General features: G+C 37.0%; 1 protein-coding gene across 1 annotated transcript in view; it reads right to left on the reverse strand.

The window, feature by feature from the left end:
* Positions 1-7,179, reverse strand: part of MUC5L (mucin 5 like) — a 38,300-nt gene extending 31,121 nt beyond the window's left edge. The window contains exons 1-7 of the mRNA XM_046942296.1: positions 7,055-7,179; positions 3,685-3,738; positions 3,009-3,270; positions 2,483-2,597; positions 1,820-1,910; positions 1,017-1,126; positions 578-794 (exon numbers count right to left, since the gene is read on the reverse strand). Coding sequence (XP_046798252.1) covers positions 578-794; positions 1,017-1,126; positions 1,820-1,910; positions 2,483-2,597; positions 3,009-3,270; positions 3,685-3,738; positions 7,055-7,127 — 922 coding nt within the window. The 5' untranslated portion in view covers positions 7,128-7,179. The remainder of the gene's footprint in view (positions 1-577; positions 795-1,016; positions 1,127-1,819; positions 1,911-2,482; positions 2,598-3,008; positions 3,271-3,684; positions 3,739-7,054) is intronic.
* Between the last annotated feature and the right edge of the window lie 6,223 nt (positions 7,180-13,402).

Consider the following 13,402-nt stretch of genomic DNA (forward strand, 5'->3'; position numbering starts at 1 on the left):
GAAGGGCAAATAGTATGCCAGTGGATTGTAATTTGAAACAAATGTTGGTGACAGTATCAACAGCTACCCTAATAACATGCAGGCGTTTAATTCAGTGAAAACCTTTATGAAGATTACAGTGGTACAAACTCCTCAAACCATGCTAGAGGAGATTAAATGCTAAACCAGCCAAAGACCAGTGAAGACTCAATCAATTAATCAACGAGGGTAAAAAATAGCGTAGCCACCATGAAAAAAAAAAAAAAGGAGAGAAACAGAAACATAAGTAAGGAAATCACGCGCCTTCTTCCTCCTTGTATTTGTTTCCTTTACTGTCTCAATTACCCTTCAGCTCTTGAGTAAGTGTATCAATTTAAGTGATACTGTTTAAGCTAGCCTGCATTAAAACACTTAGTTCTTTCTCCTCAGTCTTCTTGCTGGAGCCTGTACATCACAAACCCCCTCCCCCCCCCCCCCCCCCCCCCCCCCCCCCCCCCCATAAATGCCTGTAATTTCCAATGCATACTCAGCATTATTTGAGAACTCATTTCTTTCTATTTATCCAGCACAAAATAAAGGCATCTCCACTAATACTTACGGCATAGTTTTGAGGTTCTCCAGTTCAGAGGTTCCCCACCAGCATGAGCACACTGCCGGGAGTATTCAGCAAAAGTATCACAGATACATGAGGCATTTTTTAACTCTTTAGAGCGGCACAAGTCTTCTTGGCAAGCCATAATGTACTCACTAACATTAACTAGGCCATTACAGTCTGCAAATGCAAAGCTGGTCAATGTTTTCTGACATATGTCATCCTGGGGAGGAAAAAAAAAAGCAAAACCAAGAAAACTTTCAGAAAATAGAAAGGAACAAATTTTTAGCATTGTTTTTCTTTAATAGAAAATTCTTTAATATAATTTCATATCCCTCTTTACTTACTATTGCCCTTGGTCTTTTCCTGTTGACCCCTCTAAAACTGTAGAATGATACAGATACATGTGAAAGAAAAATTAAGGAATAATCAAAAATATACTTACAAAGTTATATGTGCAATTATCCAGTGAGGAAGGAGTTGGGTCTTCACAGTACTCTGTCGGCCCATCCATTTTCTGCATATTCCCAAACTGTAAGGCTGTCATTCTGATATCTGTGCAAAAGAAATTTAATAATGAGGGTTGTGTGGGTTTTTTTTGGTCAATGCAACTTGCTAATATATTTTCCTCTTGACAAGAATTCTTTTCAAGACTAGCTGAGGCAGCTAGTTCCCTTGAGTCTTTTCATTTTATCATCATCCCTTCCAAAATAAACACTGACATCACTACCTGGAAAAAGAGAAACATTAGAAAACAATTTTCAGCCTACTACATCTAAATGCAAACTAAGATTTGAACTGGAAAAAAAAATCAGACTGCTTTCAGATGATACTGAGTCCATGCAGGGGCAAGAGAAAATAATTAAAATGGGGATTTGTATAATGGAGACTGCTGAGAAACAAGGTTTAGGTAAACACTCAAATTGAGAATGGATAACATAAGAGAGGATTACATATAGACTATGCATATCAGAAGGCAAATGTGGATATATTTTGTGGAATAGGATTACATATTCAAAGTTCTGAATATTTATGTTATTAGTGAGAAACTGGCTAACACCTTTAAGTATTAAATACATTATCTGTTTATGTTTTTTATTATGTTTTTCAACACAGATCGAATCATAACTTCTGATTATATCCTTCAACAGGATAGGAAAGAGGAATGATGATGATATTAGTTCTGAAAGAAAGTAGAATACATGCTGAAGACTCCAGAAACCAATTTCTGATATTTTAAAAACTTACTGTTTGAATAGAACTCATTGTAAACTGGAATGCCATTGAAGTCCCCACAAAGACCACAAGTCTGATTGGCATATTTCTCATGCAGTTCTAGCTAAAATGATAGGCAATACATCGATAGAAGTTAGTATACACATTGTAAAATATATTCAAGATCACTGAAAACATTTGTACCTGCTGACTCCATTTTCATCAGAGCTATGTAATCTTATTTAGAAATCTAATTTAAACTTGAGGGATAGAATGAAGAGTTGTCTTAGATTTAATTTACAACATAAACTCCAAACTGTTGATGTAGACTTAGGGTTTTACTGTAATATCTGTACAGCACCCAGCCTTTTTCTCTCCACTGTTCAGAAAGAAAATCAAATTCATAGCAAAAGTGATGTCCTAAGTGGGAGAAATTCTGTTCAAAAATTGTAATATGTTAATGACAGTGAAAGTGGTTTTTCACCCTAATTTAAGCAGAAGTCTGCTATTAAAGAGAACTAAATCCATATAATTTTCTTTGGGACTAGCTGGATGCAAACCTATCTTTATTAAGGAAAAATTGCTCAACAGTATGAGATGGAAGGCAATAGTAACTCCTAAACAAGTATTAACCTAATCAAAGATTAGCTTTTTGGCTGATCTGAAGGTGTAGACAGGTCCAAGAGCTGTTCTTACCAAGATACTGTCACGTTGATTCCACATAAATACAATATCCGTTTTGCTGACAACTTTCACATAAATGCTGCTTCTCTCTATAGTAATTCCAGCTTGACTGTATGGCAGTTGAACTCTACAGAAAGGTAGAATGAATACTAAATATTTTCTGATCCAGATGTTTGATAAAGAGAAAAAAAAAAAAAAAGGCTTGTGTGCTCCAGCATCTTACAAGGATATAATGCAGATGTGTGGAAAGAAAAGCAATTAAAAAATAAAATGGTCCAGTACCATCAAATGTGGATTTAAATTTGAATCCAATCTCGGGATTTCTCAAAGAAATTTTGTTTTTGAGGTAATCTTTGATGGAACAATTGATTTATTGTGACTTGAATTAATAGCAATTTATTCATTATTTTTATGGTTAAAATTGTCAGATTTATTGAAGAATGCCAATTTTTCCTCAGTATACAAGAAAGTACTTGGCCAATTTGAAAAAAAATAAAAGAAATCTGTATTTACCAAACAAGGGTATGAATAAACTCACCTGTTGCTGTTGATCAGGACAACATCCTTTGTTAGCTCAATAGCTACGCCTTCGAGTTTTATGGCAATGCGGTGGATTGTCAGAATATTTTCCACCAGTGTACGCCTAATTTGGATGTTGAACTCTTCATAGGGAGCGTTGCAATGGGATGCAAAAACATAATTACAGAGCCCAGGGTAGCGGAAGATGTCTCCATCAAAAGTCTTGAAGTGGAAGTTGCCCCATGTACTGCACACACGGCCATTGTGAGCAGGGTTGGAATCTGTGAATTTAAAACTAGCTGTAAAAAATGACTTAAAATTCCTAGACTTAACATGGTGAATCAAATTGTCCAAGGCTTTATTCTGTCATAGTTTTCCCTTGCCCACCTCCCTTTGTTATTTTCCATCCATCTATACATTATAACACAAGTGACCATGTATTCATTCTTCATCATCTGTTCATCACATATATCCCTGTAAATGGTTGTAGTTACGTTCAAGTAGATTATTTAGTTGTTCACATTTCATACAAGATAATAGTTCAACACTATGCTATGTTTCTTAACTGGCCTCTTTCTCCTCTTACGATGTCATGACTTCTTTTACCAGTGCATTTCTCTGTTTGCATTAAATTCCTTTGTCTGCATCTTCTAAAACTGAATACTTATTGAATACATTTCATTTACTCAACTTACGTGTTATTACTGGATTTGTCAATGTTTGCTGGATGATTTTCACCTCAGATGAAACTATAAAAGAAGAAAACAATTAAGGAAGAAAACCAAACCTAGTATAACAATACCAAAACTTACATCTAAAACTGACCTAGAAAGAAAAGATCAGCATACTAATATGACAGTGTTAAGCCTGGCATTGATTTCTACAGGATGTGAATCGGGTTAAAAGTGCATATTACATTTCAAATTCTGGATAACACAATCATAAGAAATTGTTTTCAGCTGTGAGGATCTCCATTTTCTACCTTGTAGTTTTGAACCTTTTATGAAACTTCACATTGTGTTAGCATAGGCAGAAATTCACAGCTCTGCGTATTGGAGCTCTTCAGACACAACAACCAATAGAAAGGGTTAAGCTATACTAAACTAGCCTAGCACAAAAGCATAGCTGGCTTTTTGTTACATCTACTCTGACTAAGGAGGAAATAAAAAACTTTGATTATACCAATCACTTTTAACCCAAGCCGTTCTGTGATTCTATGATTCTATGATTATTTTCCAGGAATTTGCTACAGAGGTTTTTAGGTATTTTTATTATTTACTGGAGATGTGAGGAATGGATACAAATATGCAGTATAAACCAACTTTTTAAGTGAAGCATTTAGATAGGATCAAAGGGCCCAGACTGGAAAAAAAAAAAAAAAAAAACAGGACATGTGGCCACATGATTATGGTACTCAGCTACATCAAAACTGTCCTATTCCTGTGTTCTCCTTCAATGTTTATTTTTGTACCTCTAGTTGAATAGTTTGTAGCTCAACTACATAGTCTTCCAGCTGAATTCTCCTTCTCTCTACTCTGCCTCCATAAGTTTTGAATTGCTTTCTATGCGTGGTCCAACTATCGTGCTTAGAAAAACACCTGATCCTGTGCTCCAAGTTTGGTGCTCTAAGCTCCTGTTTTTTATAAGTAAACATGTCAGGCACTTCCCATTTAAGAAAAATGGCTACTAGTTTATTTTATGAAAGACTGAATCCTCCCAGAATGAAATAACCATGCCTGGAAAACGTTGACTAATACCTAAAACACGCCAAGTCTAACTCCTCAGAGGACTGAGGCAATGAAATGACTCATGTTTGAATGTGCACTCCTGGTATCTAGAGTACTTGCCAGGTGAAGAAGAGTTGCCTGTGTAATTTAGTTCTAAGTCCCTTTTCTCCTCATACAACAGACGGAGAGGGTCCACAGACTCAGAACTGGATTAGACCACCATATTGAACAAGGAAGGATTTTTACTGGAAATGCACGCCATGTAGGCAAACGTTGAGTACTTAACCTCAGAGCTGAAAGATGCCGGTCTGAAGGGATTCACACTACAACTCCCTAAGAGGAACCCAAGAGACTCCTAATTTTGGAAGGGTGTTCTGGGTAGCTTCACCATCTCTAGAAGTTGCTCCACTGTCTGCAGAATTCTTCTTTCATCCCTTAGCTTTTGTTCTTTTCTCATTTACCTTTATATATGACCATTAGTGATGTACAAAGAAGTAACTTCAATCTTTTTCCGCTTTCTGTTGGTCTTTCAGTATCACAGATAATATCATTAGGTAAATAGATTCATACCATTACAATTGTTGAGAAAATATAACAAATGCCTCTGTGAGTCTTAATAATGGGACAGAATTTGCTTTCATTCAACACATTCATAGGAACTTGAGTGGACGTAGAATCATCCTGACTTCACCTAAGAGCCAATACTCTTTAAAATATTGTGAATGTTTATTTAAAAGTGTGAGAACTTTTCTAACAGAACAAAACAGTATATAAATGTATTTTAGTCTGTTAATTTTTCTCAAGGAAGTGCAGGGTTGTTGTTTTTTTTTATTTATTAAGCAAGTATTATTTCCAAGGAAATTCTAGCTGCACTAGTTTATCTAGCAATTGCACAATGTCATGCTGTTGATCCTTATAAAAATAGGTGCCTATTGCTTCCAAGAATATACACGGTAATTTGATCTTTGATTATTTGGAAAGAGTTATGAATATTTCTGGATGCACCTTGTCAAGCCACTATTCAGCTACTACCCCATATTCACAATTCTCATTGCAACTTTTATAAAAGTTGGAATTTGACCCCAAATCTAAAGTTAGGCACAAAATGTTTGAGAAGATGGCATGGAATAAGGCCAATATTCTGTAGTCCGTCAGGACATCAGAATATATTTTCCTCCTAGGGTGATTTGAAAGAAGCATTTGCTGGATTTGGTCTAACCACTATTCATTCTTCAAAACAATTTATCGGATTAGCATTGCACAGTACAAATAACTTTCTTGTACAAAGAAGGGCTGAGGATGTTCTGATTGACACTGCATAACTCTAAATGTAAGCTTACACTGTAGGTGACTGTTGTACTTTCGTGCTTAAATCAACTTAGCAGTATTTTAGTGCTTATTTCATGTAACATAAAGTAGCCTAGAATTGTATTTACACTTACTTGTTAATTTTTGGAAAATGATACACAAGGTAAATTGAAAAGCAATCTGAAGATTTAAAAATGTTAGCTGACAGGGCAGTAATTACTGTACACAAACGGGACTGACTTAGCAAGTTTGTATTCACGCAAGTAATTTCTATTTGCATAGTCCAATTAATTGAACATGATGAATATTAACAAAATCTGCCAAGATTGACCTCAATTAATATAATACGAACAAGAGAAAAAAATGCACAAAACGACGGATTGCAATGCAACCGATTAACCTCCCAGTGATTTTCATACTAAAGATCAACAATTTATGTAAATATTACATCTAATGTAGTATCAGTATACAATTCATTACTGAAAATCATTGTCATATGAATACATTCTTCTAGTGTCTTTTGCAAAGGAATTGGCAAGAGTAATCTGGTATTAAGTTCTAAAAGGTGACAAGATACCGGAAAAGAATGACGTGTAGGCTGATCTAGAAACTGGAAAATGTAGTGCTGTAAAATTCATAAAAAGATCAGAACATTCGTAATCATTCTTACTATAAAATGCAAAGGAAATGAAATGCTTTTGTAAGGCATAAGTACTGCTGAACAACTGGTACTTTAAGACATGAATAATGGGTTTTTTTCATTTGATTTTCAAGACTACTTAGCAATTGTAGCTATATTCAGTGGCTTGGGGCAACGTGAAATTAAATCAGTCCAGTTAAGAGACAGACACCAAATATTTAACATAAAAAAAAAAAAAAGAAGAAGAAGAAAGAAAAAAAAGAACAAAAACAAAGACACAAAGATGTTCCATCTATGTGCAACCATTTGTTAAGTGAAACATTAAAATGAGCTTAGTTGCTTAAAATATATTACGAGATCTAAACAACAATAAAAGAGTTAACTCCTTACCTATCTGATGGGTACAGCAAAGTGCTAAAAGGAAAGCCCATTCTGGTAACCATATCCTCCTACCAAACCCCATCTTGACTGGAGTCTGGCAGAAGGATGCCAGTGTAAGGTTGGTCAGGAAGAGTAGTTCACCTGTGCTCCCTCAGTCTTATATAGCAGGTGACTTTGGCTTCAGTCCCAGATTGATTCAGATAATCCAGAAAGGTGGGGTTTGGGGGATTTTAGCAAATGAATAGGTAAACAGAGGATGCTTTTCCTTCCTCTGCAACTGGCCAATGATATTTGCATTTTGGGAGGAGTATATGCATATACGTACATATATTTTGTTAAAGTTCAGCCTAATAGAGAAATACAACTGCAAATAAAACACAAGTCCTCCTCCACAAAATAAAAGGTCCTAGAACAAATAGAATTTGATGTTGCCTTACAGTTACGCATATGGCATATAAGTAACTATTATAAGTTTTTCAATACTGTAAATGATGCCAGGCTGCTCCTTGGCAAAAGGAAACGTAAAACCAACAAATCGCTGATTTCTGAAATTGGAGGAGATGTGGGGTATTTCAGATGGGGGGACACAGTACTACAAAGTCACTCTGTGCCATTCAGGGTAGCCAATTTCGCAAAAAGAACAGACTAATAACCTTGAAGGGTCCTGCATTATCACAGTGTCATACCAAGTGTATGCTATTAAAACCTCCAACACCGACAAGCATTAGGCACCCATTTAAGGAACATTAACTAAGTCAGCTTTCCCTGGTCTATATTCTATATTTGTTAGAGATGGGTTCAGACCTTGACATCTACTTTAGAATTTGCAGCAGAGTCTGATTTCGCCTTCTCACAGAAAATATCAGTAACTTCACAGTCCGGTAGCCTTACCACAGCTTTGTAGGAGAGGAAAGTTCAACAGATAAAGGCCTGCGACCACATTCATTACCATTCCCATGTAATTCCATTCCTATCTATGGGGAAATGAGGCCTACACATTAGGGAAACAGACAATAAATCAAGCCTATTAGGCCTGCCAGTTAATGTTTAACACTATTTTTTTCCCCAAATGTTGACTTTTTGCAGTTCTACTGTGTTATCATTTCGAAAGTGTGAATGAACATATACTTCAATAAGCAGTCCAGATTGCTATTTTGTGTCCCTTTCTTTTTTAGCTTGACATCAAAGATAGGTACGACAAGTTGCTCTGGGCAGATTTCTCACTGTCTTTTCAAGGTCAGTAGACCTTACCTTAACATGGTTAAATATGGACAAAAAGTTTGAAGTTCTTTTAAACTGCTGTTTGGCAGAAAAGAGTGTCAGCCCAGCACTTGGTGTACAGATAACATTTGCCCTCAGTTCATCTTCAGCCTCCTGATGCAAGAACATAGGTAGCTGATGGAACAAAAAATCATCATGAGAGAGCTGCTGCACAGTGGGGAATTTAGCAAGAGACATCTGGGAGATAGAATTGGGGTGGCTGAACCACAGGAGAAATAAGCAGCAGGAATAAAATTCATGCATGCTAGGATGTCTAGAAATTGCAGAAAGGACTTGAATACTATGGGGTAGTACTGTCCTCTGTGCCTGGTCAGATTGAGTTCAGCAGTCTTTACTGATTTTTTAACTTCAGCTGAAGCAGTGGAAAAAGAAAAATTTGAGAAGGTGTCCTAATTGCGAAACGTGAACATAGCTGGATGCCTAATTCCTGTGCATTCTTATGAAAATCCTGGCCTATAATTATAAATTCAGAAGAATGACAAAAGTATAGGGGACTATAATCCCATTTAGGATGTTACTGAACTGAACTGCATCATTTTTTTCAGCCCCTATTTCCGTTTATGTTTAGAACTAAATATTTTGGATCCTCACTTACTATTATTTAATAAACACACACACAAAAAAATCTTTATGGAGTATTACCTGCGCTTTTGGATTGAAATCAGTGGTAGCTTACTATGGCAAGCTTAGGGTACTTAAGTCAACATATTAGCCTGATGCAGCATGGAACATGTTCCCTATCAAAATGTCCAGGATGTTTAATGAAGTTACATCTTCATAATCAGTAGTAAGCTGCTTACACACCCTAGATTTATATCTTCATGCTTCAGCAGATGGGGAGAAAAGAAAAGACTGGACTTCCTGCCCATACAATGTTGTTTTATTTCATGCCAGCACTCATAATGAATGTAAATTCATCTGTACATACAGAAAGCAAATTATATCTTATTTACGTGACCAGTTAGATGTATTAAATAAATATTCAAATGTCTCTCTTATTTAAACAGGCTACCCACCAAACTAGGCTTTCAGCAACTACTGTGCATATACCTTTAGCAATGGGCTACACGTGATCCTCAGAGGTAGCAGAGCTTTTCTTCTGCCAAACTTGATGTCTTATGCATAACTGAGATGTGGATCCTCTTCTTTTTAATTTCTGAAAGTTAATTACAAAAACTATTCCAGTAAAGCAGACTCTGTAACTGCCTCAAAGCAGAGATTCACAGGCATTAGTTAGACCACTGAATCAGAGGGAAAAAAAATGAGAAGTGTGGTATTAATGAATAGGATATTTTATTTAAAAGCATGGGAGATGGTGGTTTTTAAGGACAGGAATTTCTAGAAGTGACTTAGATCCTTGTTCTTCAGCAAATAACATTAAGAGTATTGAGTGGCATTAAAACCCAATGTAGTAAAAAAGATGGAGATCGTCGTGTCTTTCTAACATGACAACAAAAACATTTATAACTATATGGGGCAGGCACTATATTCTGCGTTCACTTACAGAAATCAACTCAAAGTAAAATGGAATAAAATGCTGTAAAATCAGAGTTGGAACACATACCCATTTTCATATTTATTTTGCAATGAGGTGGCCCAGTATCTCAAGGAAGAGTGAAAGACAGAAAAACGAACTTTCAAAAAAAAAACAGCGAACGCTGTGCATTTTACTCACTTATTAAGACCTCACAGTGAAGGAGCAAGACCTTGCTTCCTTTCTCAGTTGCACTCACCTCTGCCTGAGGGGAAAAACAGAGTATCAGGTTCTTCTCATATTACTTCAAAACATTTGGAAAGAGTTTCTTGCTTCCCACAGGGTATAACAGAGCAAGGGATTCCTGGTAAAGGGAGGAGTTTTCTGAGGGCAGAATTAGTGCTTTTGCTACTCATGTGAGGAAGGTGAGGTGGGTGTCTGTACCTAGGATGACTTCCTAGGTGCATTGGTGGAATCAAGGCCGGATTTGTCTTTTGCCCTGTTTCTTTTGCTGGAGTTGTTGCTAAGCAGAGTGTTAATACCAATTTCTTCTTCTAGGATAGTTTTTAGTTTTCACTCATTATACCTCTTTTTTTGACTAGAACACATGTCAACCTTGAATATGCAACCTCACTAAGAATTTGTAATGTAATAATGTATAGCTGCTTTGAGAATTGTCCTAGTTCTATTTGTAGGTATTCTTCAAAGATGTTACTCAGATATTTTACTGAAACGGTTATGATTGCTATTGCTTAGACTGAAATTTCTGATCTACAAAGAGTAGTGACATTCAAATAGCATTCCAGTGTTCAGCTTATCCAACAACACAGGCTCTTTCTCTTCCTCAGTCTCAAGGAGTAGGTGCAATTAACAATAAGAAAACAAGCATAAAAGAAACCGGGTCACCTGATGAAGTGGCTTATGAAATTTTGAAAGTTATCAGACTGTGATCTGATTGATTGCTGGAAGAAACTTATCTGTACACAGACTTGATATTATTACAACAAATTTAGGTATTTACTGGTCAAATGGGCAGTTTCTCCAAGTGGTTCCTGTAGATTAAAGAAAAAGCAGTTGGAGGACTTCAGTTTCCCAGTATGGTGAAAAGAACTTACCTATGCAGGCAGGGAGGAGCAAACTCACTTCTCCAGCTGCATAAGGGGAAAGAAACCCCAGAAGCAAGTTTATAAAGTGTTTTAATAACGTAAGCAGATGTCTTTACTGTTAATGTACACCAGGAATCCATTAAAGGGACACCATTTTCCTAGTGCCTGGCACAAAAACAAAGCCCTTTTGTTTGCAGGAGGAAACGCTCATGGAGGTGTTAAAAGCATTTTTATCTTTTTCTTTCCTGCATTTTTGTCCATTTTTTCTCAGTTTATAATGCTGTGCGAAACCCAAAACCTTATCCTCACATCTCAGTGCCAAATACCATGGAAATTAAATGTAGGATAGCTCTATAAAATTGGAATAGATTAGCTCATTCACAGGAGGTTAATGGAGATGAATGACAAAAGCCAAGGATCCGGCTGATTAATATTCTTCTATTTTCTTTTAATCTTGTATGGAAAACCTCTAACAATAGATGGCCAATGACAACAGTTGTAAAGGAAAATCTGAAATAATCACAGAAGGACAGAATGGCTTAGGCTGAGAGCAACCTTAAATATTACCTAATTTCAAACCCTCTACTATGGGCAGGGCTGCAACCCATCATATCCAGCTGCCCAGGCCTCCATCTAACCTGACAACCCGGTCTTGAACACCTCCAGGGATGGGACATCCACAGCTTCTCTGGGCAGCCTGTGCCAGTGCCTCACCACTCCCTGAGTAAAGAATTTCCTCCTGACATCTCACCTAAATCTCCCCTCTTAGTTTAAATGTGTTTCAAGATAAAAAACACTAACACTGAAATCTGAAAATAGGCCACGTAATGTATGAGTGGCAAAGGCAAGCAGTGAGAAGTTAGGAAGAGATAGTATTAAGACTATTAATGAAACCAGAATTCATTTTCCTTCTATGTTCAAATTACAACTCCACTAAGTGTTGAGAACTTCCACCTCCTCGCAAGCATGACAAACTAGGGACACCTGGGAACTGGGTAACTGCACTGTGCTCCAGATCTCTGAAGGCCTTTCTTACCATGTGAACTGGGAAGAAGAATAAACAGCTGTGTTAGAAGACAGGAATATTTACTGTGGAAAGCAATGTAAAGTAATGATAGGAAGTTTGCAATTAACATAAAACAAGTTGGCATTAACTTAGCAGAGGACCCAGCACACCCTTCCCACCTGGCTGTGTAGAGATATAGCTGCTCTCCTAGGCTTGTCCTGCTCACAGTCTTCTCACCTTTCTCTCACTTCTTCCTCAACATTTTTTTCTTTCAACAATCTACAAGTGACTCATCAGGATTTTGCTAAACAGCCCTCCCCAGGAATTCATGCTCACTATCCACCTTTCTTTCAATACCTTGTCAACTTGCCCATTTCCTCCTTCCGAAAAGATGTACTGCTACTGTGGAAGACTATGGTGGACATGCTCTGGTCATGGGCTCCTTTCCCTTGTTCTTGGAATAGATGATGCAGTCTGTTGCCTGCTTAGCATAACATGTCACACCACCTGAGAAATCTGAGAGGTTCTTCCATGAGGAGAGAGTGTTAAACTCTTAAAATGAATGGCAGATGAGCAGTGTATTGTAAATAGTCATGACCATTTTTTAGTTTGTTACAGTACCCTTAGAAATGATTACACAAAGTACTATGAAAATTGGAAGAAAATCTCTGGCTGTGGAGATTGGATAATCTAAATGGAAAATCAGTGAGAGAACAACAGTAAAGGTTAGAAGAAAAGAAGTAACTTACTTCATTTGTCAGTGACAGTAGTCATAATTTCTTCATTATACAATGATAACTTAAGAACACAGTTGTGCTGCCTTCACCTTTTTTGCCTGTGTTTTAAAGAATTTGAAAGAGGAGCATGTAACTGGTATCTTGAACTGACAGGCAAGGGAGAGCTGAGCTGTCACTCTGCTCACCTTAACCACAGGGAATAAAAGATCTATGAAAAAGAAATGAAACTAGTACCCTGGCAACAATGGCTTCTGTGCATATGAAATTGAACTAATGATATGTACTCATTGTGGTTTCCAAGCACAACAGCTCTTCCTAAGTACACAGCCTGCTTGACGTCTGAGCAGCCAGTCTACGTCCCAGGTGAGCTCAACACCTTGTTACTCATTACCCTGGGTTTTAATGTAGTTTTACTTTCCTCTTCTGCATAGTGCTGAGGATGCCTTTCTGGACAACAGCATCTGGTGGTTGTTATCTATTCAGCATTCACTTTCTTATATGTTACTGAGCTTTTGCCTTTGCTGTGTACCTTTCCTTCATTTCATAAAACGTTTATTCCATGGGATACTAATAACTCAGCCTGGAGAAGAAAGGGCTCCAAGGAGACCTTATAGTGACCTTCCAGTACCTTAAGAGGGCCTACAGAGAAGCTGGAGAGGGACTTTCTATAAGTGAAGGTAGGGACAGGACAAGGAGAAACGGTTTTAAACTGCAAGATGGTAGATTAAGACTAGATATTAGGAAGAAATTCTT

The sequence above is a fragment of the Gallus gallus genome, chromosome 5 (assembly GCF_016699485.2).
Source record: "Gallus gallus isolate bGalGal1 chromosome 5, bGalGal1.mat.broiler.GRCg7b, whole genome shotgun sequence".
NCBI lineage: Eukaryota > Metazoa > Chordata > Aves > Galliformes > Phasianidae > Gallus > Gallus gallus.